We start from the raw sequence: 24,835 nt of genomic DNA on the forward strand, positions 1-24,835 counted from the left end.
CTGTTAAGTCCCACCTGCCAATGTGAAATCCTAAACATCTGCGCAGCCCACTGCCTGATCTCGTTTATTTTTATTTTGGGGTACAGTCACGTGTTTTATCAGCTCAGGGTAGGGGGTTCAGGATCTGCAGCGTTCAGCACAATCTGCTGTCTGCACTAATAATATCACCAGGTGTCTGTCATTTCTCACTATTTGCAGGCATCATCCACATTTGCTATAAAAAAATTAACCCAAGAATCTTATAATTAGGGAGGATGCAAAGGTAAAAATGACCTTGGATTTAGCCTGGGGAAGCTGTCTCATCAAAATGAGAGCCACTGCCTGAGTCTCAGTGTCAAAAGGGGAGGTGGCAGCAAGTCCGCGTGTTTGTCCCTAATGAGCCCAGACATGGACCTCGACGGCGTGCTGGGAACAGAGGGTCTCTTTTCAAGAACCCCACAATCTTCCTGAGACGTTTCCTGCTGACAGTTCTGAACTGATCATGAGGCTGCTTCTCGGAGCCACCGTCAATCGCCTCCAAGCCATTTGAAACGCTCGGCACAGATATGCTGAGTCGTAACCGTAAAGAGGCTCATCCTTCTCCGTCTGTTTCCTTCAGGCTCCCTGACTGACAGGGCATCTCTGACACTGAATTTGACGGGAGTCCATCCGCTGTGAAGAACCCCAAAGCCTCAGGACACACGATCTGAACAAATTTTATAGGAAGTAAGATATGCTTACGAAACATCCCAGCTCAGCTCTCCTCGTCTGCGTCCCGCTGCCCACGTCTGTCTTGATTGGCAGAGTTGGAGCGCCTTTCAACCCCGGGAAGATAAACTAGGTGTTCTCATTGTACATTTCCAGTCCTCTCCGCTGACTGACTGTAATGCAGCCGCCTACAAGAGAGCAGAGTGTGATGGTATACTGAGAAAATGCCAACTTTTAGAAGGTGGTGCTTGTTTTACCTTCATGCCTCCCGTCGCCGTGCTGACGCATCCTAAGGCATAGCCGTTAAAAGGACCCGACCCTTCGGAGCCCAGTAACAAGGGGAGGCAGCCCGGGCTGGGGCACAATCGCCAGCAACACAGCACTCTAAAATAAGGGTCAAGTTCAAAGTAGGGAGGGCGTCTGACTTGTTCATAATAAGAATCAGACGGTTTATGTAAATAAAGCTAATCACATTAGGTACAAAGTCTGAATCAAAATCCTTGATATTTTGTACTGTTGTCATTCAACATTTAAATGCAATATCGTTTTCATTCAGTTACAAATACTTTCTAATTTACACTGTCATTTATCCTATGATCGATAGGGTGTTTTTAAATTACCTTTTAAGATAATTATTAATTGAAGTGCAATTATGAGAAATAATGCAGAGATCCCATGTACTCTTTACCCAGTTACCCCAATGGTAATGTTTTGGGGAGAAAGTGCGTCACAGTGAGGATGCAAACGTCTCGGTCCCCACAGGCCTCGCTCATGTTTCTCGTTCCCTCCTCCTCCAGCCCCTTTCTAGTCCTTGGCAACCATGAACCTGCTCTCCCCTTCTATAAGGTCATTTCCAGATGCTATATAAATGGAGCCAAACAAAATGGAACTTTTGGGTGTGGCTTTTTTTCACTCAGCAAAATTCTTTAGAGATTCATCCAAGTTACTGAGTACACGATAATGTTATTACTGAGTAATTTCCTTAGCTACTCACCCCTTGAAGGAAATCTAGACTGTTTTTTATTTTTGGCTACCACAAGCATAGGCGTACAAGGTTTTGTGTGAGCATTGGTTTCCAGTTCTATAGGGTCAGTGCCCAAGAGTGCAGTCTGGGTCATGCAGATGGGAGTTCTATGTTTAGCTTTCTTTTTTAAGCGACAACCTAACTATTCATCCACTAGATCTTTTCTTATAGTCCCACATGTCCCTAAGGCTCTGTTCTCTTTTTTTCAGTACTTGTTCAGATGGGATCATTTATCTTGTTTTATCATTCAATTCACTAATTCTTTCTTCGGTCCCCTCCATTTTGCTGTGGAGCCCATCCTCTGAGATTTCCATTTTTGTGCATTTTAGCTCAAATTTTTCCATTTGGTTCTCCTTTAATACCCTCTATTTCTTTGCTCAGAATTTCTATTGTTTTCATTTGTTTCTATTATGTTCATAATTGCTCATTTAAATGTCTCTATGGTGGCTGCTTTATAAATAATTCCAACACCTCTGCCATTTTGATGTTAGCAGATATCAACTGTCTTTTTCAGTCTCAGGTCATCCTTCTTGCTGCTAAGAGTGATTTTAGTTGAAATCTGGACATGGGTGTGAAGTTGGACTGGATCTTGTTTAAATCTCAGTTGCAGCTGACGTCCTCTGACACCTCTCCACACGGTAGTCGGATGACATCACCTCTTTGCCTAGTGAGGATACAAGCCCAGGTTCCCTGCATGACCTCCACTGACATCTGAGGGGATGAGCTCCCTGTCACTCCTGCCAGCACTGTGGGGCCCAGTGCCCATTTTCGCTGGGTGGGAGTGGACGTCCAGGCTCCTACCTGGCCTCCAAGGCACTGGAGGGTGGAGCAGTTTGTTAGCACTCTGAAGTAATGAACGTCCTGACTCCCTCCCTGCTGTTCTGTTTCTACCTTAGTGGAGCCGCTGTGCCTCCTTAGGGCCAGGCAAGTGTAGGGACTACAGGCAAGTGTAGTGGACCGTAGAGTGTGGCCTCACAGCCCATTTCACGGTGACAGTAGGACGTCCAGCAGACCCTGAGTTAGGCCGAGGGGTTTGCGAAGCAAGGTGTGGGTGCCGCTCACATCAGGCTGCAGAAAAGCAGATGGATGTACATCTGCTCTGGAACCTTCCCTCTGTTTATCTTTCTCAGGAACCCACAATCAATTATTCAGCTCTGGCTATGCCACTGGGGCTGTGCTCATAATTGCCAGGGTGATTCATTCTGTTTTTCTATCTACCGTTTGCTTTCTGCTTGGTTCTTTATTGAAATTTTATGTAAAAATTAATAGGCTTTTAATATCACACATAATTCAATAATATTTCCCAGGAAATGATGTAAGTCAGCTTTCATATTACTTAGAAAACTATTTTGTGTTGTTTGATTGCTTCAGATTAATCATTTTGATTCCTTTATACTGAAATGCTAATTTGCTTCAAGTTTTAAATGTTTTTTAGGAAATTATCTCAAAATTGATGTTTCTATCAACCATACTGAGTGTTGCTGCAACAGGACACTTCATCCTGCAAAAAAAAAAACAACTTATTTTATTGAAAGGCATAGTTGTCATATGGGTTCCATAGTTTCCCTGTGATTCTTTTTAGGTAAAAACAAAATGTTGATGGTGATCTTTCATTAACAAATTACTAATTGATTGCTTATTATTTAGTCATATTGGTAAACAAGAGAAATAAATTCTATAACCCAACTAGTTAACTGGTTTGAGGACCGGTATTACATAATTACAGAAATGAACTGATCACACTTGTTGGGAGGGGGCTCAGGGAGGCTTTCTGGGTGAACAGTGATTTCCAAGCTGGAATACAAAGGTGAGTGGGAAGTGCCTGGATGCAGGAGGAAGGAAGAGCACCCTAGGCAGAGGGAAGGGTCCCGTGGGGAGGACCTTGGCATGTCTGAGGACATGGAGACCCCGAGACTACGAAGTAAGGGGCGTTTCGTACTGAATGGTGTAGATGATTGTACACGGATAGCAAGATGCTGGTGAAAGCATATAAGGACAGTGATATTTGTGTTTTAGAAAGATCCTGTGATGGCAGGACGTAGAAAGGTCTGCAGCTGAGAAGGGCTCGTGGTCAGGAGACAAGTGGGGGGCTATGAGAGGAGATGGCCCTTGGGCTGGTGTGGAAAGGAATAGAGAGGGACACAGGAACTGAAGAAAGAAAAGGCGGAGTGAGAGGTGGCTTCTGGGTTTGGCCTTGAAGACGTGAGAGAAGGCCCCGGGTGGAGAGCAGGTGCTGGTGTGGACACGGTGAATTCCTGGTGCACTGGCTGCATCCGGTAGGCTGAAGGGTGGAGAACAAACACAGGAGGGGAGATGTCATCTCAGCAGGAGGGGGCTAGAAAAGACACGAATAGAGAAGATTTGGGAATCAAATGTAATTTGATCCCCCCAGGGACCTTGTGGAATCTCCAGTAACATCTCTACTGCCCCCAACTCCAAATGGCGTGACTTTGCCATAAACCAGGGAACAGAATGTTTTAAAATGATTTCTCTTCTTCGTTTTCTGGGCCCGCACAGCCTAAGTACCAGAGTCACGAAAGGATAAGATAAATATAAAAATATTGAATAAAAGATGAAGCACAAGGTTGATAAGCTAAAAGTCATGCTATGAAAATAGAAATATAAAATTGTTACACAAGTTTATGTACCGCTCTGTTATCATGGACAAAACAAAATGACTATGGATCCGCTTGAGGGTTGAGTTTCCTATCTGTTACCCTTGATTTTAAACATTCAGTCAAATCGATGAATTAAACAATAAATTCAGGCAATACTAGCTCATTCAGTGATGGTCTGTCATGGAACAGATGTGCACATCTATCTCCTCTATTAATTAGTGTGTTTGTTTTTGTGTCTTTTCCAGTAAAATGCCTTGCACAGGCAGGAATATGATAAAAATTGTTGAACAACACCAGCATTTTGACCCTTTTCCAATTTGATTTTGTCATAGTTACGTATTTTTATCCAAGTCATTCATTTAACAAAATAAGCCATAAATTATTTCCCTGAATTACTTCTTAACTCAAGGACATTGTCTTAATGTTGACAATATTGATTACAGGTGATTATGTTGTCATGACGATATATTTTGAACTAAGTAGAAGAATGGGATACTTCACTATTCAAACATACATCCCCTGCATACTGACGGTGGTTTTATCCTGGGTGTCATTTTGGATCAAAAAAGATGCTACACCAGCAAGAACAGCATTAGGTGAGTCTCTCAAAAACTCTCCCAGCACTTTGTGTAATTTTAATACAGAAGTATTCATAAAAATACTCAGTGAAAAAAACTTAGTTCAAATGTAGTTTACTTCATTCGAGGGCTACTTGAATGATGCTTAGATTGTTTTAAGTAGCTAACTGAGATTGTTCTTTCTGACAATAGCATTCCATGTGTGCCACTTAAATTCAGTTTGGCTTAGGAATTCAGAATAAATCAATTGCATCATCTGATACTATGCTCTAAGGGTGATGTCATCATAAAACTGTAGTCACTTCCTGGAATGTGCCACACTCACAAGCCTCATTACGTCTGTGTAGGGAGACAGGACTGGCTGTGCACCTTGGAGGATGGAAGACATTATATTGGTAAAATAGTGTGTTAGTAAAAGAAGTTCTGCTTGTCTGTCAAAACTTTACCAGCAAGAAAATGATCGTTTTTCTTTCAGCTATAATGCACACACAAAAGTTCAAAGTCTTTTTGGGAATTTTCCTCTAGCTCCCAATATCCTCTTAATAAAATACTGAATTTCAGTGGTTTTAGAATTGTGCAACATGTTTTATATGTTTTTCTTTATAATAGGAATTTGCCTAACTTTCAATATTTTGATTTGTGAGGACAGGTAATATATAAGGCTGAATATACAGAGGGTTTTTTCCCCAAAAAAATAACTCTTTCAGGAAAGAGGGGGCTGCCTCAATTTAAAAACCCTTGCAAAGTCGCTCATATTACATTGTGCTTTTTCTATTTGCTTGGTTTTTTAAAATTTTATTTCATAAATAAAATATTATTTGAGCAAGATAAATTAGCCTGTAATATCCTCTACCTATGCATGCTTACAGAAAATACATGATAGAATTGTTAAGTCAGTAACTATTCTTGGGGTTATAACCTCACAATTACAAATGTCAGGTGTCATAATGAACATGGCTTTAAAGATCAACTTTGAAACATTCTAATATGTAGGTATATTGACACAACTTGAGATATGAGAGTCTTCCCTTGTGTAATTAAGAGAACAGAGATACTAGAAATAAACAATGCTGGCAGATAATAGATTTATAGTCAAGAACAGTGAAGGAATGTCATTAACACCAGGATATTTAGTGGAGACGCCAGAAAGGCTAAGCCTGAGACTAAAAGGTACCCCAGACCTCCTCTAAAGAAAGCTTAAACCAAGCCATGACACAATCAAGAAGAACCTCCAGTAAATTAAATATAAGAAAGCGTTCAACATACTTTAAAAAAAGATAACACAGTCCATACTCTTTACAATATCATCCACAATATTGAGTATACAATAAAATACTACTAGACATTTCTAAGAAGCAGGAAAATGTGACCCATGAACAAGAAAAAGAAGAGTCAACATAAAGAGACAACTCTGATGCTCAATCAGCAGGCATAGGCTTTCAAGCAGCTATTATAACAAAGTTCAAAGATGTAAAGGAAAACATAATCACAGTGCAATATGCATTATAGAAATGTACTTTAAACCTATATAATTTTACTAACCAATGTCACCCCAATGAATTTAATTAAAAAAGGAAAACATTAGGGGTGACAAGTTAGCTCAGTTCGTTGGAGTGTGGTGCTGGATAGCACCAAGGTTGCCGGTTTGATCCCCATGTGGGCCACTGTGGGCTGCACCGTCCTTAGAGGAGTCAACTATGTAACTATAGTATGAAAGCAGTGTGTAACCAATGACCATGGCTGTTCTCCAATAAAGTTTTTTAAAAAAAGGAAAATATCTGAATGAACAGATTATAATCTCAGCATATAAGTACATTAAAAAGAAAATTCTAGAATGAAATATATAATAGCTGAATTGAAAAATTCACTAAGTAGGCTTAAGTGCAGATTGAAGATGGCAGAAAAAAAAGGTCATGTATAATTGAAGACCATCACATAAAATTTATCTAATCTAAAGAAGAGATAAAAAGATTTAAAAGAATCAATAAAGCCCATTGATCCGTGGGACAATATGAAGACATGTAACATAACTATAATTTTGGTTCCAGAATGAGAAGAGAAAAAGAATGAGGTAAAAAAGTTTTGAAGAAATAAGGTTAAAAATCCCCAAATTTAGTGAAAAATTCCTACCTACAGATTCTATAGATATGACATGGTCACCACATTTTTTGAAAAGTTAAATTAGATATATGTTACAAATGGGGTTTTTTTTCCATAAAAATATGCCTTCCATCAGTGTAGATTTTTCAAGTTTACACAGCATCTTTACATGAAGTATCACAGCTTCCCACCTGATGTTCTGTTTTCACTGTATTGATCAAAGAAACTAATTCAAAGAAGGTAAATGACTTTACATGACCAAATACTGAGAAGGCCCAGAGCAAGGCTGAGAGCTTTGGCTTCCAGTCCAATATCCTTTATACCCAGCCAAGCTGGCCCCCTGGGCTGTACAGCCCCTCTCCACCTGGCCCTGGCTGGCCACCCTAGCCTCAACAGGAGCTGTGACACTACAGCACATGTCTCATAGCATTCCCATCTCCATCACCATGGAGATGGTGAGTTTTAACGTCCATATTCCTATGACGCTCAGGTCCATGTCACTAGCCTGCCTGTCTAGCAGTTCTAGAAGGTTCTGATTTCCCAGGAGTCACCATGGGGAGAGTCCTCCTTAAGTGTTCTATGTGATAATCATCCAACCACTTCACCTTCTTTATGTTTAGTAGCTTCCATTCCCTTTCCACTTGTTTTTCCTTCTAAACCATCCATCACAAGTGTCTCTTTTCTAAATCTTTTCCACAGTCTTTGATTAAATCTTTAGTGTTGACCCACGTATATGTAACAGTCAAAGTCAGACCAATACTGAGTATGATTAGTTAACTAATTAATCGAAGAATCAATGCAGTCCATGCAAAGCATTCATTTAAATGCCTAACATGTGCGAGGCACAAGGCTTGGTGACAGGCCAGCAAAGATGAGCAAGATACAGTTTTGCACTTAAAGGTCACACTGTATTCAGGGATACAGACATGCAAAGCCTACAGACGTGCGACCGCTGCAAAAACACAAGGTACACAGGAAGTAAGGGATGGGGACCATGTGTTTGTTATCAGCTCTGTCTGGGGCCCCTCAGAGAGGCTGATGCTTCGCCTGGGTCTTGAAGAAAGGTGAAACTTACAAATTACATATGGAAGAAGAAGTAAGAAAGGAAACAATTTATCTGGTCAGAAGAAGCATGTGAGATGCAGAACAGATGGGGTTGTATGGGGAGACTGCAAACAGTATCTTCATTTTAAAAGAATTTAAAAGACAAAATGTCAAACAATAGGGAATTACTGAATAAACTGAAAGGTGCCAACCTAATTCAGGTATTTTAATGTTATTGCAAAGCCTATGATAAAAAAAATTTATGGAAATGTGGTTTACAAAATAGTATGCACATTAAAATTAAAAAGTCATGTTACACTTATGCAATGTCCAGAAGGGGCCACATAAAAATGAGGCGCTGTGGGTGTGGCGAGTCCACGTGGCTGTGCTCACAGCTCGGTACCTGTCCCACACAGGCATCACCACGGTGCTGACCATGACCACGCTCAGCACCATAGCCAGGAACTCCCTGCCCCGGGTGTCGTATGTGACCGCCATGGACCTCTTCGTGACCGTGTGCTTCTTATTTGTCTTTGCTGCTCTGATGGAGTATGCCACCCTCAACTACTATTCAAGTTGCAGAAAATCCACCACCACGAAGAAGAAACTGTCGGTGAGTTCCAGTCGCAAAAATTTTCTGGGAAGGTAGTGGGAGGAGCGTTCGAGATAAACGATCCTTGTTCCTGAGGCTCCTACGCCATGTGAGAGAAATCGCTGATTCAAGACTTTAAGAAAACAAAACAGGCATTCAGAAGATAGGAATGTGGCCCTCAAGCAGCCCTTCAGCATCACCCACAAGGACAGAAATTAATGTCCTCCTGCCTTAAAGGTTGCTCTGACCTAGGTGATCTGTGAGGCAGATTTTCCTAGCAGTTTCCTGATTGTTTTTTCTGCTTCTCTTGCAGCTACTACATCCAGATTCCTCAAGATGGATTCAGGAGCGAATAAGCTTACAAGCCCCCTCCGTACGTGTAGCATCGCAGGTGCAATGTACTGCAAATTCTTCCTAAACTGAGATCGGAAAATATGATATTGTTTATGTATTGAAAGACAATGACTTGTGCACATACACTTCTCAAAATGTGTTAACTTTTTTTTTTCATATCCATCTTAGAAAATTTCGAAAATAAAGGGAAAAAAATTAAGGGATTAGTGCATAGCATACATATTTCCATTCTGTAACTCAAAAATATGTTACGAACAAACCTTCATGTCACAAATATTATTTTATAGTTATCATGTTTTGGTTTCATCATATGTTCACATTGGCTGCACAGAGGGCTAATCCACACTTTTCACTTTCATACATATTATCACTGCAGTTTTCTATACACCTATGACTGTTAGTATAAATGCTAAGTTTTATTTCAATACTATCAAATGGAATTCGTTTCATCTCAAAACAGTGAGCTATAAATGAAGCTCTCTTAAGTACTGAATCGGGTTTGAATGTGTTTCAGCCATCAATGGTTTTAGTTCCCTATGTGAAGAGGTGCCCTGAAAGTCTCTCGTGCTCCCAAATCCTTGCTGCTCCTTTGCCTGTGGCCCCCCTGACCCCCCTTTAGATCTCTGGTGATCTGTCCCCACCCCTGCAGAGCTTTCTGATGCGCACTGTGAGTCAGGACCATCCTCTGGACAAACGCTGCTGCAATGGCCTGGCTTCTCCTCTTCTTGTCCCCCACCCCCACCCCGCACCAATAATCTGACAAGTGCAGAATTTGAAAACTGCACTGTGCTTTCTCTTGCATTTGATTTGCAAAGATGGAACCCTCCCATGTGGGGAGATGGGTGGGGCACGGGCCTGTCCCTTTTGTCTAGTGGACAGAGGTAGAGTGTGCCTATGGCTTGGGCTGTTCTTGTTGCATTTCATAATGATTTTTGTGTCGTTCCTGTTGCTGCAGAGCTACTCTCTCCTCGATGTGAGGCCACCGCCGCCCACGATGGTCACTTTGAACAATTCCATGTACTGGCAGGAATTTGAAGAGACCTGTGTCTATGAGTGTCTGGACGGCAAAGACTGTCAGAGCTTCTTCTGCTGCTATGAGGAATGCAAGTCAGGGTCCTGGAGAAAAGGGCGTATCCACATAGACGTCCTGGAGCTGGACTCATATTCCCGGGTCTTTTTCCCCACGTCCTTCCTGCTCTTCAACTTGGTCTATTGGGTTGGATACCTGTACCTTTAAATGTTGCCTGTGGTAATGAGTGGCGTGTGCTAGGTCCCCCTCTTTACCTGTCACCCTCCCCAGACCGGTAGTCACCAATCAGAGTAGAACAGGGGACACTACTCAGCTTATGTGAAGTTACACGTCACCTCTGAGCAGTGTAGGAGTGTGTGGCAAATATGTCTATTGTATATTTCACACTCACCCACGCGCGTGTACACACACACATGTTAACTGAGTTTTAAAATGACACTTGCTGATAATCCCTTACCGAATCTGTAGCTTGATGATGTTTGTAAACCGTTTTTGGATATTGGAAGCAGCTGCCGATTAGCCTTGCAGAGAAGTCTATACACATGCAAACAAATATCTAAGAAGCTGTCCTGGGCCCTGGCCCCTCTGGGTCTTCCCTTCGCAGTCCTCGGCAGGACCAGTGCTCATGTGTGTGGACTCACAGCTGGCTGAGACACTCATACTGACCCCAGCCCAGTGTTCCTGGGCAGCCTGAGCTCAGGCACGAGCTGCAGTGAGTTTCCAACCTGTTGCCTCTCTCTCTCTCTGGCCTCCTTTGCTCTGGCATCATCATCGTTAGCTAGCGTCCCTTTATAATAATAACCTCACCCAGGTTTGGGAAGGGTGTATATGCATATCCATAAGTTTCCAGTTGAGGAAAAAAATATGATTTTCAAAATTTTCATGTTGCTGAATTCAATGATGTTATCTCTGAACATCAGAAGTTTACTTTCTTCCAGACTACCAAGAGTCGGCAGTATTTGAACCTTGGGGTCTTTCACCTGAGCTGTGTTTTACTGGAACAGGGAACAACCACAGAGTATATGTCGTGCTGATGTTGTGCTATCGTGGGTTCAATGATTTTCCTCTTTCGCAGGAAAGTATACACCATTCATAGCCTTTGTCTTGAAAACGTTTTCCAGAGTGTGAAAAAAATATAGATAGAATTTTAAAAATTTCTTAATGAATATTAACTGTCAAGTCAAATCACTTTAGATGCAAAAAAATGTGTCATGGCTATCATCAATGATATATTTTGATGAACAAAAATTATTTTATACTGTGAAATATGGATACATAGCAAAATCCCAAAGAAAACAGCCTCTGAAATTATTAGTCTTTTGATATTTTTATAACATGACACCAACTTGATTTGTGATGTTAGCTTTTTCTTAGGACGGGTTGCCAGTGTGTACTTCACAAGGCTCTTTGGAAGCTTCCCACCACTGATAGGAACAAAAGTCCTTCCAGTTCCTAAATGACGCTTAGGAATCATTAAAATTTTGGTACCAGAATCTGTGTTTCTCATCTTACCCAGAAAATTGCGTGTTTTTAGAAACAATAGCATTTTATTTTAATCATCTATTGTACATACTATTATTACTCATAAAAAAAGGTAAAATGTTATGCAGAGAAAATATGTAAAAGGGTTGATTTCACGCAATTTACTGGATACAGACACCGAAAAGGATGGGAGTGCAAGAGGCCAGGAAGGTGAACATTGGATAAGCCTGTTTATTTTTATGAGCATCATTGCATATCAAATATATGACTCTGTGATCACCGAGCTCTCATGGGCTGGGTCTCAGTGTGACACAGTCAAGCCCACTGCTTTCCTTCCTGTCCTCTCCCTGTCTTTTGGTTTGATAGTTGCTACATAGACCACAGGACATTTGGCTTCTTTTTAGCAAATCCAATTTTAAAAAGTAAAATCATGATCAGTATCTGTGGAGAAACAGGTTGAATATAGTGGCTTAAATGACACTTCTGCTGTGTTGGAGAATGTCCCCATCTAGCAGCATAATCCACCCTCCTGCGCTCGGCAGGGCAGCTGGCAGGCACCGTGACCAAGGAGAGCAGAGTTTGGAATACCCAGGAAAGGCAGCCCAAGGTCGGTCTTTTCCAAACACCATTTCCAGCTTTACAAATTTATCATTTCTAACAATCTGAAGAATTTCAGCCTGGTGCACCTTCCAAGAAGTTCTGGAAGGAACTGAATTATCCAGTGAAATTCTTCTGGGGAGGCAACTAACCAAAAAGCATTTTTTAGAACATAGATTTGGTTCAATTCCATTTAAATATTTTTTATGGATGTCTCTTGTTTCAAAGCCATTCATAGGTAGGCATTGTTGGAAACTCTCATGAGATTTATACACGTAGGCTGTAAGTGCCACCCCCAGCCTCGGTGGTCCTGCTGGTCAAAGCGCACCAGCTCACGGCTCCTTGTTCGGGAATGAGAACCTTCATCTCAAGGGATAGACATTCACTCGTAGAACAGAAAGTAGACTCGGGCACATAAGGCAGTTTACACTCTGGTCTGACTAAACACAGTAAAGCATCCCTGGAGAGCTCACCACACCTGGTCCTGAGATGAGCTCTTCAGTCTGCAGTCCATGCCCTCAGCAGGGTGGAGCTTGGGCTTGCTAAGTACACCTGAGCTGACTGGAGAGGCAGGAAGGAGGCGAGGGAGAGTGTGAGGGAGAGTATCACTCTATTCAAAGGACTCGCCTTCACCACATGCTTGATGAGTATATTGAGCATGTGGGGCGTGCGGTATGACTGTTCCACACAGACCCACACCCTTCCAGCTCCCCCCAGCTTGCTTTGCATGTAGAATTGGGAAATACTTGGGTGGTTGTGTGGCAGCCTGGGGAAGTAGTCTGAGGTGTCCCGTACTTTCAGAAATACTCTAAATCCAGGAGGTAACATTTTCACATTTTGACCAGGATTTCTCACTTGTGACCGCTGTGACTATCTCTCTCATAAGCTGCATCGGGCTGAGAGTGAAAGGGAAAAAAAGGCATTTAACAGGACCAGGATCACAGCAGAATGCCTCCTGGGGTCCAGGAAGTTTTAGTTTCTGTAGTTTCACACCACTGACTGGAAGACGGTCTCAGATGCTGGACAGAGGACAACTTAGTGTGAACCCAGCCAATATTGCCCCCAACTTACCCAACATATGCCTTAAAATAACATGAAAAGCTCAAATAATGCATGTCTTGTAGATTTTCTACTTCCTGGGAATCCATATACTTCGTGCCCGAATTTATTTATCTTTTATGAGTGGATGGAGATAGGATTTCACGTCTTTAGAGGCCAAACAGTCTTACTCGTCCATCAGATTAGTTAAGGACACAGTTTTTTTGTGGATTCTTCAAGTCAGGAAATGCTGGTGCTTGAGGGCAAAGCGTTTTCAGGCTACATATGAGGAACGTATTAACATTGTCAATAAAATGCCAATCTAAAAGCCAGCAACAGTGCTTGCAGGAGTGTCCCCATAGGACCTCCACGCCAAGTCTCTTCACTTGGCCATAGCTTACTGCAGTAAAGGGTTTAGGTGTCGTTTTTTGCTGCTCTGCAAAATACCGCACCCTGGAAGCCAAGGGAGGCCATCGATAACACCATTTTGCATTGGCAAGTACTTGCCACACTAGGAAGCAACAGGGCACTCCTTATCTAAAGGGCTAGAAAATAAGACAAAACCTCCTCTTCCTTGATCATTTTTATCTCGGCTGCCAATAATAAAACTCTGTGATTTCCTTCGCAGACTTGAGAATTATAACTGCTCTCCCACCATTACACTTATCAACGTATCAGAGCGGTGCTCTCAAGACACAAAGCATTTTGAATTCTTTCCATGGTCTTTCAGTTAATTGTCAAAATGCTTTTTCTGAGAGTTTATAAACTACGTACATATGAAATTTCATCCTCAATTTCTGTTCAAGGGTGTGTGCATGACTTGGGATAAACATATGTAATCAGATAAAAATATGTATTGAAATGTTTACTATCAGTTGGCTTCAGAGCGCTATCAATTTAAAAATATTTTCACAAAGGTGTCTGGAAATAAGAACCAGATTGTGAATACTACATTGTAAATGTGAAATTCACAGTTTTCTGTTGAAATTTATGGAAAATTCTGTGGAAAATTGCCCCAAATTGAGAAAGTGTGTAATCTGCCCATGTTTTTTTTTTCTCACATTTGCCTATAGGAAACAGTCAGGTTCACACAAGTTAGCAGTAACTCCACACTATAATCACATGCAAAGAACCAAAAAACTAACAATTCAGCGTAAATGACAGACCCTTCTTGTATTCCTTGTTCATTTCACTTTTACTATGAAAATATATTTCTACCATTATAGGGAGAACACATGTATGTGCTGAGATAATAGGATAACATAACAACTCAGCCATTCATATTTCTGGAAGAATAAAAACTTGGCTTTTTTTTTTTAATGCCTGCTAGTTTTGAAGACTACAAACTAGGGCATTTCCATTTCTTTTAAAATTCAAGTGAGCATTTCCAAGATATAAGCCTGGTCTGTTTCTATTAAAGTCAAAAGGGAGACTTGTTTTCCTTTTTTTTTTTTTTTTAGCTGAGCCATCCTACCACCTGTTGGCAGCTCAGCAGCAGCTCAACTCAGGCCGAGCTCAGGCCGGTGATGCTGTTGCTCAGAGCTCGTACTCTTGAGCGAGCTCTTAACCAACTGAGCCACTCGGCCGGCCCCCTTTGCTTCTTTTTTTTCCCCTTAAAATATACTCTAGTTAAATGATGCTTTGGTTTGTAATGTTGTCAATAAAACACCTGTATCCTCTTATTACTCTGTTCACATAAAAAACACATTTTAGAACACTTTAAATCAGTGCTAAAAAAATTAGTTGAACAGTCACTAACAAGTTTTCAATGTTTTGAGTTAATCAAGTGGGTCTTTCAGAAATATTTTACAGGGACATGAGCTAGAAAATAATTAGGAAGGAAGTACACATGAGCACGCACACACAGAGCAAACACCGAATATAGCATCCGGGCAATTGAGGAAAACTAAATGTTTTGCTTGAGTTATTCAGATTATCACCTACTTTCACCACTCCACTTTTTGCATTTGTAAACACAACACAAAGTTTCCCAGCCCAGTGGGCCAGCTTCACAATGGGAGGGCGACAATGGTTCCTGCAGGGGAGGAGGGTCCTGAGTGTCTGCTGAGCAGTTCAAACTGCACAGGTAGGGAAGAGCAGTCCAGATTGATTGCCGGTGATGAAATCCCCAAGATTGAAAAGGTGGCTGCTATATTTTCCTCTCTTCTAGTCATTTGGGGTTTCTTCTATGTTTTTCCCACTAACCACTTTTTTCACTAAAGATTAAAATTCCCATTTTCCATTAAAAAGTAGGAGTTCCAACTCACTGTGAGACTGATTTTGAAGAACAAATGAAGAGTGCTTTGATTTGGTTAGTATTTATTACAAAAGGTGTTTATCATGTACTGTTTATGTTAACAGGAAAGATAGCTAAGTAGCTAGTACTTAGCTACTGAGTCAACACAAAGGCTAGTGTTTTCCAAACTATAACAAAATTAGGACTTAAGGAGAAAATGGAAAAGTTTCATTTAGTTTAAGTATTAAATATGCAGATCATATTTCAAAATTTGGCTTGACTAAAAATTTCCCAGCAATCTTGTCTACCCTGCCTCAATCAGAATTTGAAACTGTTGAAATGGAACACTCCACCTAATTTTAGTTTGTTGGTTACTTCTGTTTTTTATTTTGTTTGGTCTAGTTTTTACCTCACTTGGCTTTTTTATTCCTTTTTAAGAAGATAACATTTGAGTTGGCCAATAACTATTTTTCCCAAAGTGGACACATCTGTGGACATCATAGATTTCATTAGCCGAAAAGGACAATCAGTATGCTTCTTATCATATAATTTGGGTTTAAGCTTTGATTTCCTCCAGTTTATCTTGGAATTTTACTCCTGGATAAAAATAGACACAAGTATAATATATTAATGAAATTTATAGTATTTACTATTATATTATCTCTGTTTAGAGCAACTCTATTAAAACATTTTAAAAGATACTTTTAATCATTCTTGACCTTCAAAATGACTAATTTTGTGCTAGTGAATAATGTTTACATGTATATGTTTCTACAACCACATGATATGTTTTTCTTTCCAAGCAGCTCCTGGACTGAGTGAAAGGTTCATTCCTCGCGAATGCATTTTCTGTGGAAGATTCTAGAAGAGTAACAGTTTTCAGGGATTGGGCCTGGGTTGTCTTGTGAGGGGCCAGGGGCCATCTTGTGATTACATGCAGTGATGTGTGTATTTGTGTGAACAGTGGTAAAACTGGAACAACTTAATGTGTGTTACTCCACTCACTACCCCAAACGTAGTGGAAAAAAGAAAGGAACAGTTTTCTGGTGATAGTATATTAGCTTACTAAGTCTTTGGTTAAGGAGGAGTGAGGGAGAGAGAGGGAGAGAGACAGAGAGGAAGAGAGAGATGGAGAGAGAGAGAGAGAGAGATTGAGATGGAAGAAGAGGAACTCACAATCTTCCCACTTCCTGGAAATGTAGGGCCACAATCTTTCTTTAAAGAAAAAAAAATCAAGCGTAAATATTTTATCAGAAGTTGGTCTGGAGCCCAGACAAGCTGCCCATTGAGCACCTGGTCACACTTTACCTGGATGCACATCTGAGCAGTTCCTTGGTCATTTGTGCATCGTGGTCAATTTTAGTAGGTAAGGTCCAGGTAGTTCTCCAGATGTAGGTGGCAAATAGCAATCCTCACACTTGCTTAGGATGTAGCACTCACATACAACGTGATAAATCATCAGGCCTAGTATGAACCGCAGGGACATGTGAGAATTAGCCACAGTGTGTGGACTGTCCTCTCTTTTTAAAGCTTGTGTTTAAAATAAAACTGGAGGTAGGGGGAACTGGGAGATGCCCTGGGCAGAAGCGCCCTGGATGGAACCCTTCCTGCCTGGGAAGCCTGCTTGCCCAGGTGGGAGGAAGGTGGGGCGATTCTAGAATGTGAGAGCATCCTGGAATCAGGTCTGAGTGCAGTGTAAACCACCTTGGCCTGAGAGGGGACCGGCCCTGCTCAAGTGCCTGTGCCCGCCCCTCCCCAGACAAGTGGGTGGAGGGCCAGGCCAAGGTCCCCATTGTCACCAAGTGGCCTCCAACAGCCCTGCTTCCCTGTGGAACTGCCAGGGACTGGAGGCCCGGGCTCTGGGTCTTCAGGTCGTCCCAGGGAGTCCGAGGTCCCGTCCCCCTCCGCTAGCCATGCAGCTCGTGGTGTCCTAGTGAAACGAGGGCGCACTTGCGCCTCACGTGCCTTGGCGACACGCGGCGCCGCGCCCCGCTTCGCCGGTTCTGGTTCTGTCCCGCCGCGCCACGCCCCACCTGAGGCCAGCTGGGCCTGGTGGCCGGGCCACCCTCTGTATTTGTACTTGGATTCCTACATTTGTACTTCTAATACAAATAAATGCACATGTTGTCAGAAATACGTGAGCCAGGAGTGGATATCTTTCCGGGTTGGGGGTGGCTGGCTGGGTCAAGGGCACGGGTCTGCTCGGGGCCCACCCGGGCGTGACGCCAGCTGCCCCTCTCCAGCTCCTGCGTCCGGCCAGCCCAATCCAAAGGCAGATTCTGTAGATGTGGGGTTCAGTGTCCTCTGGTTACAAGCGGCCGGTGTCGAAGGGAAGTGCCCTCCACTCCTGCTAACACTCATGAACCCAGCCCTGGAGGGCAGGAGACCCCGCTCCAGCCATGTCAAGGCGGCAGGTGCCAGCCTGCAGGCCTCACCTGCAGCTCCGGTATGGATTAGTAGTGTGTGCAGGGTTCGGGGTCCCTGTCCCTATCCCATTAGGACTTGAGGGCCAGACACCCCAGAGGTGGTTGGAATGGTGGCTCCCTGGGGAGGGGCTGCAGCCCCACATTGAAGTCAAGACACAGTTTCACAAACACAAACCAATCACCAACCTAGGGGCCATTACTGCAGGACGACATCACAAGATGCCATCTTCTACTGCGGTCAGTTTGAACTGAGCAATTGCACTAAAAACGAGCCAGTGCAGGTCAGCCAGCTTACCTGTTATGACGGTCGGCTAGATGGTCCCACCCCTCCTGGATGGGTCTGTGCTGGTGGAAGGGGCAGAGGCTCTGAGTCATTTCCACCCCGGTGCCTGCTTCCCACCTGCTCCAAATCCTAATGGAGGCCTCCAAGGTGACGCTGGACTTTCTGACATCACGGGGACCTCCCCGAGGCCTCTCTGGTGGCATTTTCAGCAGATTTCTCTAGTGTCTGCTTGGACGCCAGTGACCTTCCCATGCTCATGAACCCCTTCCTCTCACTAGAACTGCCAAGTTTCCTAGTCTGCGATCGAGTTTCTGGGCCCTGGAAGATGAATCGTAACAGCTGAGCTCATGGAGGTTAGGTAAGGGCTTCGCGCATATGGAATCATTCCGCCCTTGTGTCCTGACAAGGAGAGTCTGTTTTTGTCACCATTTTAATCAGAAGAAATTTGAGGCCCAATATCGTAGGCTCAGAAAAGGGCAGGAGGGTTGAGATGCTGGAGATAGGACTCAGAGCATTTCTAAGCTCCTCTGCTTTGTGGCGCCATCTCTGCCTCAGTGTCAACGTGCTTCTGAGACAATTCTCATCAGGTAGCAATTCACTTTTTAATTAATTTAAACACATTTTTGTTTGGAAAAGAACGTCTCTTTCAAAGGACCTCTAAAGAATGTACTAAAACGGCTCTTTGGGGTCAGCTGTGTTGAGTAGGATCCACAGAAATTGATAACAGCTGCTCTCAACTAAGAACTGATGTACAGAATGGTCTCTCACTTGATTGCTTGATTTGTAAATTAAGGACAGGCTGTGCCAGGGGCCTGAATGTGCTGGTGGCAGAGGTGGAATTCCAGGGAAACGAGAGACTTCACAAGTCTCAAGGTGTGGGACCCTGAGACTTGGAATGGCGTGTTCAACCCTCCTGCCCCACACCAAACTAGCTTTTTCTTGTCTGAGAACCATTCAGTGCCCTGCCCTGAGGCACTGGCTGCTCAAGGGGTGCTCTTCTCATTGCTTCATGCCCAAAGTCACGGCCAAGCATAGCCCAGACGGGGCACCATCAAGGTCTGTTCCCCAAGGAGGCTGTGGCACCTTGAATATCTGTGTTGGCAGGAGTCTGGGAGACCGGCCTGAAAATTTATTTCATTAGAACCAGAAAACTGAGACTGGGCTACTGCATTTGTATATGAGGGATTAAACAGCACTGGCCATTTGTCTTAAAGGTTAACAATTAGTTCTCAGAACCTGCATTCCCAGTGGCCATCAGCCAAAGGAATTGACTGGGATGCTGGCCCTTCCCTGGTAGAAAAAGCAAGGGGCGTTCAGAGAAACCCTGCCCACCTGGGGACAGGGAGGTGTGGACGAGGGAGTCTCAGTATGCCTGGGAGCTCGGTGGAAGCTGCAGGTGACAGTAGGAGAAGACACCATGCACCAGGGTCTGTGGTTCCAATGGGCCTCATGCAGTCTTGGAGCAGCGAGCCCAGGTGGTGTGACATAACATTCACAGAGAGAGTGGATTCCATGACCATAATCAGTCCGAGGAACAGAGCATTTTGACCCATAAGCATCTGTGGCAGGGAGAGGCTGACTGCTCCCAGGCCTGTGGGAGTGACACAGAACAAAGCCATGGAAGCACTGCTCGCACCAGGGCCAGAGTGTAGAACCTCACGTTCACATAACAGGGTTCACAGACCCTATGCAGCCCCAAGTTGAAGCCGAGTCACAGACTGGGAGCCAGGTTCCTTGGCAAGGGGCCCTGCGTCGTGGCCATGGCAGTCAGGAAAGCAAAACTCCTTTCAATAACAGAAATGCTCACTATTTGGTTTGTTTGGGGTACTGAGTGCTGTTTCTTTTTCTTTCTGACTGTGGGACCCACAATGTCCCACAGGCTCTCAGTTTGTTTCCACATTTGATGACCCACAAGCGTGAAGGTCAAGTAGAGGCTGGCCTAACCACCCCAGTTTGCCAAAATAGTAAACCCCAAAAATAGCATCACATCTCCAGGTAATGTCAGGCTCTTTCCATCTAAAACTTTAGGGACACACATCTATCCATCCTCATTTAACTTGTACACATGTCTGATGTACAAGCCAGATGGACCTGACAGGAGAGAATAACTTTGGCGGTTACTGTAAAATGGGTCAGATTATGACACCATCACAGAGGCTGGTCCAGGTGTGACATATTTCCTGGAGCCAATGAACAAAGCCCCTGGCATGTAGTGTGCATCTGCTGACCCAGCAAATGCACTGATTTTCGTCCCAATTAACAGACTCAATGAAAGATGGCTGGGCTTCACCTGCGAGGGCCAGTGATGTGGTTTGACTGTCTTATTCCAGGACTCGGTGAACTCACTCGCTTTCTGTCAGATCTCCAGCCCATAAGGACCTTAGCATCTTGACCGCAGAGCACTATCTGGTCCATTGCCATGGGCTCAAAATGATGCAGACCCTCGTAGTGGCAGAAGTAAGCACTGTGTGCTGCAGTAAGAGCTCATTCTGGCAAACGGGGGGAGCCTGGAATCGTGCTGTAAGAGTGACGGGGGCACAAGTGTAATGTTCGACGAAATAAGACAGACAGACCCACAAGACCACATGGCGTGCTTCTACTTACATCAGGTCAGACAGACAAACCTGTGCTGTTAGAAGCAGCGGCTGCCAGAGGGCATGCAGGGGTGGGCTGCAGGGTGGTGAGGTCTTGTGGAAATCCGCAGGCTGTGTGTTTCTGACTTTATATGTGTATTACATGTCTACACAAATGTTTATTTAAAACATTAAGCAGCCAGAGTTAGGCATGTCATCATGTTTAGGATCTGGAAGAAAAGTCAAGAGGCATCTTATTCAGCAGCTCTGTTCTGTGGGTTGGACGTGGAGACCAGTGACCTGTCCCGGGCGTGTCCTGCGTCACAGTCTCCTCCAGCTCCCACTGTCAACTTAACCCTCCATGATGTCTGCAGTCTTAAATGCCCTGACTGTGCAGGCTGAAGGTGGGAAGTCCTACAGATGACACAGGAAGGTGGTTCCTTAAGGAAGCATTTAGCCTGCAGTGTTTCTTGTGGCAGGGGCTAAGGGAGAACCATGGTGAACCATTCCATGCTAGCCCCCCCCACCCCCACCACACAGGCAGTGAGCATGAGGACAGCATGTCCAGGTGTGAGCTGCTCCTGGGGCGCCTCCCGGAGGCCTCGGTCAGAGTTCCAGCTGCTGCCACCCCTATCCTCCCGGAAAGCCTATTCCAGACCAGCAGCCATAGGCCCGAGACTGGGGACACATGTCTCAGGCAGCCAAGGGACCACAAATTGGTGAGCTCAGTAGCTGAAAGCCCTCTGTCCATAGGACAGGATACTCCTCACCATACGGCAGGGGGATTCCAGTCAAAACCCTTGTTCTCCAGACACAGACCACATGCAGGTGGCATCACGGACCGTCACAGGGGTGGCGGCTGAGTGCCTTTGGCCCTCAGCTCCCTCCAGCCTTCCTGCCTCACACCGGCAAGACCTCTGCTTCTATCTCTCACCAGCTGCTCCCCTTTTCATAAATGCTCCCCAGAAGTGTCCATTGATTTCCTACCATGGCAGCCTTCGTAAAAGATCATAAGAAAGATTGAGGTCAGTGAACGTCAATCCCCTGCCCCTGGCTGAGCCTGTTCAGGGCAATGTCTGGGCCCTTTTTACCGTCCGTCTCTTCGAAAGACCAGCATGACAGGGCAAAAAGATGAGGACACTGGTTAAGGTCCAGATGTGCCAGCCTTCTCCTTCCATACCCTCTACACCTGAGACTGTGTCACTGAGATCGACCACCTCGGAGGGGACCTTTTAATAAGTCGATAACTCCTTACAACAAAGTGTGAAGAAGAGCTGCAGAATTTAAAGGGGCCAGAGGCAGGACTGTGGAAAATTTGCATGGAAAATGGGAGGTGGCGGGAGCAGGATGTAAACCCAGGCAGGCTGAAGGTGGGTGCAGAGGAAGGGGCCGCGTGGAGTGCCCAGGGCCAGGCCAGTTCTGGTGACGAGGACAGGATTTGCTTCTCACGAGCTCTGGCTCTTCTTGACTTTGCTCTTAGGGTGCCTGTGGAGGGAGCGGCCCCCTCAGTGCCCTGGACCCAGAATGTCCCTCGTGTGGAGGCCAGGTGCCAGGCTGTCAGACTGTCCTTCCTCACCCTATTCTGAGTGAAGTTTGCCGTGAACATCCTTGTTCTGCTTAAGCGTGTGTGTCACTCACACCTGGCCAGCCCCCCCTCCTTCCCTCCCCTCCCCGTGGGAAGGAACAGGTCTTTGCCTGCAGCAGGAGAGGGGCGCATGTGACCCATCCTCTGCATGGGCCACCGGGAGGAACCCACGGGCCAGGAGACTTCCTGGATGTTGGCTCCTCTGAGTAAAGCATTGCTCCAGCAGGCACCTTGCGGCTTGTCCAGTTCTCCCTGGAGACACAGACCCCCCCGTGGGTGAGGCCCGTGCTCTGCTGAGTTTGGTAGCTGGAGCTCCCCGCTCGACAACGCAGGCCAAGATTTGTTTCTTATTCAGCCTGTCTCAAGAGTGTTTACTTGAATGTGGCTGGATTAAAACAGGATGACCTGGTGTGTCCATGTCACAACTGCTGCTGCCAAGGCCAAACAGACCCTCCCACACCCTGTTCACCTCACAACTCCTTAGCGAAGTTCAAATGGTTTCTCTGAGGGGCTCAGATGCAAACTGTTTGTCCCTTGGAACTAGCTAAGGACCGAGAAAAGCATTCTGTTCAGATGACACTGACGTCCCCTTTTGCAGAGCAGCCCCGACTACAGCACACGCTGGTCCGGTGGGTGTTCTCACCATCACAAGAAGCTGGTCTCGTCACTTGCCCACCTTTGTCTGTCACGGCAGTGGACACACTTTCTCAAGCAGCTGGCCGGGACCACTCCCTTCACATTCCCCGCTCATCCGGCTTCTCCTTCCAAAGTCCCCCCTTAGTCTATAGCCCTCGGGTCCTCGTCCCTTAGCCCACGCTGCTGTGACAAGAACACCCCACTGCCTGCCCTCCTTCTCCATATTTCTCCACTGCTGCTCCCACACTTGACGTTTCTGCTCAGACATTACCTCCCCAACAACCTGAACCTACTGACCGCCTTTCCTCCCAGGACTCCCCTCTGCTTGGCATGTTTAATTTACTGGCTCCCACTTCAGCATAAACACCACCAGGTGGGTGCTTATGACATTGCCTGGCATGAAGGATGGATCAGTGAGTGCCCCTCATCCTCTCAGTGAGGAAGGGTCCCCAGCACAACTCACCTTGACAGTGACACGGGGCCCAGGACTCCTGCTGGGAGAATTTCGAATATCTAAGAAGAGCAAAAACATCAAATCTGTTTGTAGTTGCCTCTGGAGGGGGAGGGGCTGTTACTGGGAAAGAAACAGCAATCTTGGGTCATATTTAGTGTCTTTTTCAAGTGAGCTGGGCATGTTTACACAGATTCATTGTATTTTCTTTGTATGCCTGATAATTACAGTAATAAAACAGTAAATTGGAGAAGAGAAAGTGTTAATAGTACATAAGACAATTGTTTCAAAAACTTTAGAAATGGAGTGGTAGTTGGAAGAAAATGATGATTTTTTTAAACATGGGATTGAACAGAAATTCCAAGAAGTTAATGTGGATGGGAAAGGAGCCACGGGTTAAACCTGACAAACTCAGGAGACTGAAAATAAGATGGCGTGAACACACACACACATTTTTTTAACTATGTGGGCCATGGCAGGAAGTCACCTCTTCAGCTTCCTCATTAAGTTAATCTGTGCCCTTTTCAGTGGGCCTGCTTGTTGTCTTTTTGTACATAAAATAACATCTTTAATCCTATTTCGAGATCAGAGATGGAAACTGCAAATTTCCTCATTTTTATGCTTGTCTCCTGATTACCATCTCTATGTGCTGTAAAAAAGCTAACTGTTAGCTATCCTGCACCCATCTATGTAAAAGAATTACCTGTCTCTCCAATTTACTTTTATCCAATCCCAGAGATTTCCCCGCTTTCCTTTCTCCCACCCCCTTAATCTATCCCCAATGGATTTCATGTAACCTTCCTCCTTTGATTTTATGTATAAAATGAGTTGTAAAGCTGCCATTCTTTGGAGCATTTTCTCAATCTGTTGAGATTTTGCTTCCTAGCAATTGTCGACAGTTTGGCTCAAATAAACTCATAAGTTTTCTCTTAGGCTGGATGTTTTTCGTCAACATTAGAGATATTTATTTTTTACTGTCCATCTCCAGCAGCTGGAAAAACTGCCTGGAACATAAAAGCATTACGTTTACATGAAATGAATTAATGAAGGAGTGAATGGACAGATGAGTGAATGAACGCCTATGGGTGGGGTGGCGTGCGGAGTGATGCAAAGGAAAGCCCTTTCTTCCTGGAAAGAGTGGAGCATGTGAGAAAGTGAGACTACACCACACCCATGAAGAGACTGGCCTGTAGTTCGCAGGAGGAGGTGAGATGTTGGGTCCAACTGGGGCTGAATGTGTGAAGTTACTGCCGACAGCACTCTCGTTTGAGGCTTCTGTGTCTCAGTGAAGTAAAACTGGGCAGAGGAAACATGAAGTCATCCCAGCAAGGAGGGCGGTGGGCTCCTAGGCCAGCAGCGGAGCCCCTCTGCCCCCCACCATCCCATCTGCATCCCGCTCAGCGCCCACAATCGGACGGACACGGGTGGAATGAGTGGCTTCCATGCCCTGTCACTGTGGCTGGACTCGGCCTTGGGGACCATTGGAGCTGGCAGAAGCGGT

General features: G+C 44.6%; 1 protein-coding gene across 1 annotated transcript in view; it reads left to right on the forward strand.

The window, feature by feature from the left end:
* The window catches only part of GABRG3 (gamma-aminobutyric acid type A receptor subunit gamma3), a 284,504-nt gene extending 269,874 nt beyond the window's left edge, over positions 1 to 14,630 (forward strand). Inside the window, exons 8-11 of the mRNA XM_019628903.1 lie at positions 4,773 to 4,925; positions 8,468 to 8,664; positions 8,957 to 9,016; positions 9,953 to 14,630. Coding sequence (XP_019484448.1) covers positions 4,773 to 4,925; positions 8,468 to 8,664; positions 8,957 to 9,016; positions 9,953 to 10,234 — 692 coding nt within the window. The 3' untranslated portion in view covers positions 10,235 to 14,630. The remainder of the gene's footprint in view (positions 1 to 4,772; positions 4,926 to 8,467; positions 8,665 to 8,956; positions 9,017 to 9,952) is intronic.
* The last annotated feature ends 10,205 nt before the right edge of the window (positions 14,631 to 24,835 follow it).

Source organism: Hipposideros armiger, unplaced genomic scaffold, assembly GCF_001890085.2.
Source record: "Hipposideros armiger isolate ML-2016 unplaced genomic scaffold, ASM189008v1 scaffold_814, whole genome shotgun sequence".
NCBI lineage: Eukaryota > Metazoa > Chordata > Mammalia > Chiroptera > Hipposideridae > Hipposideros > Hipposideros armiger.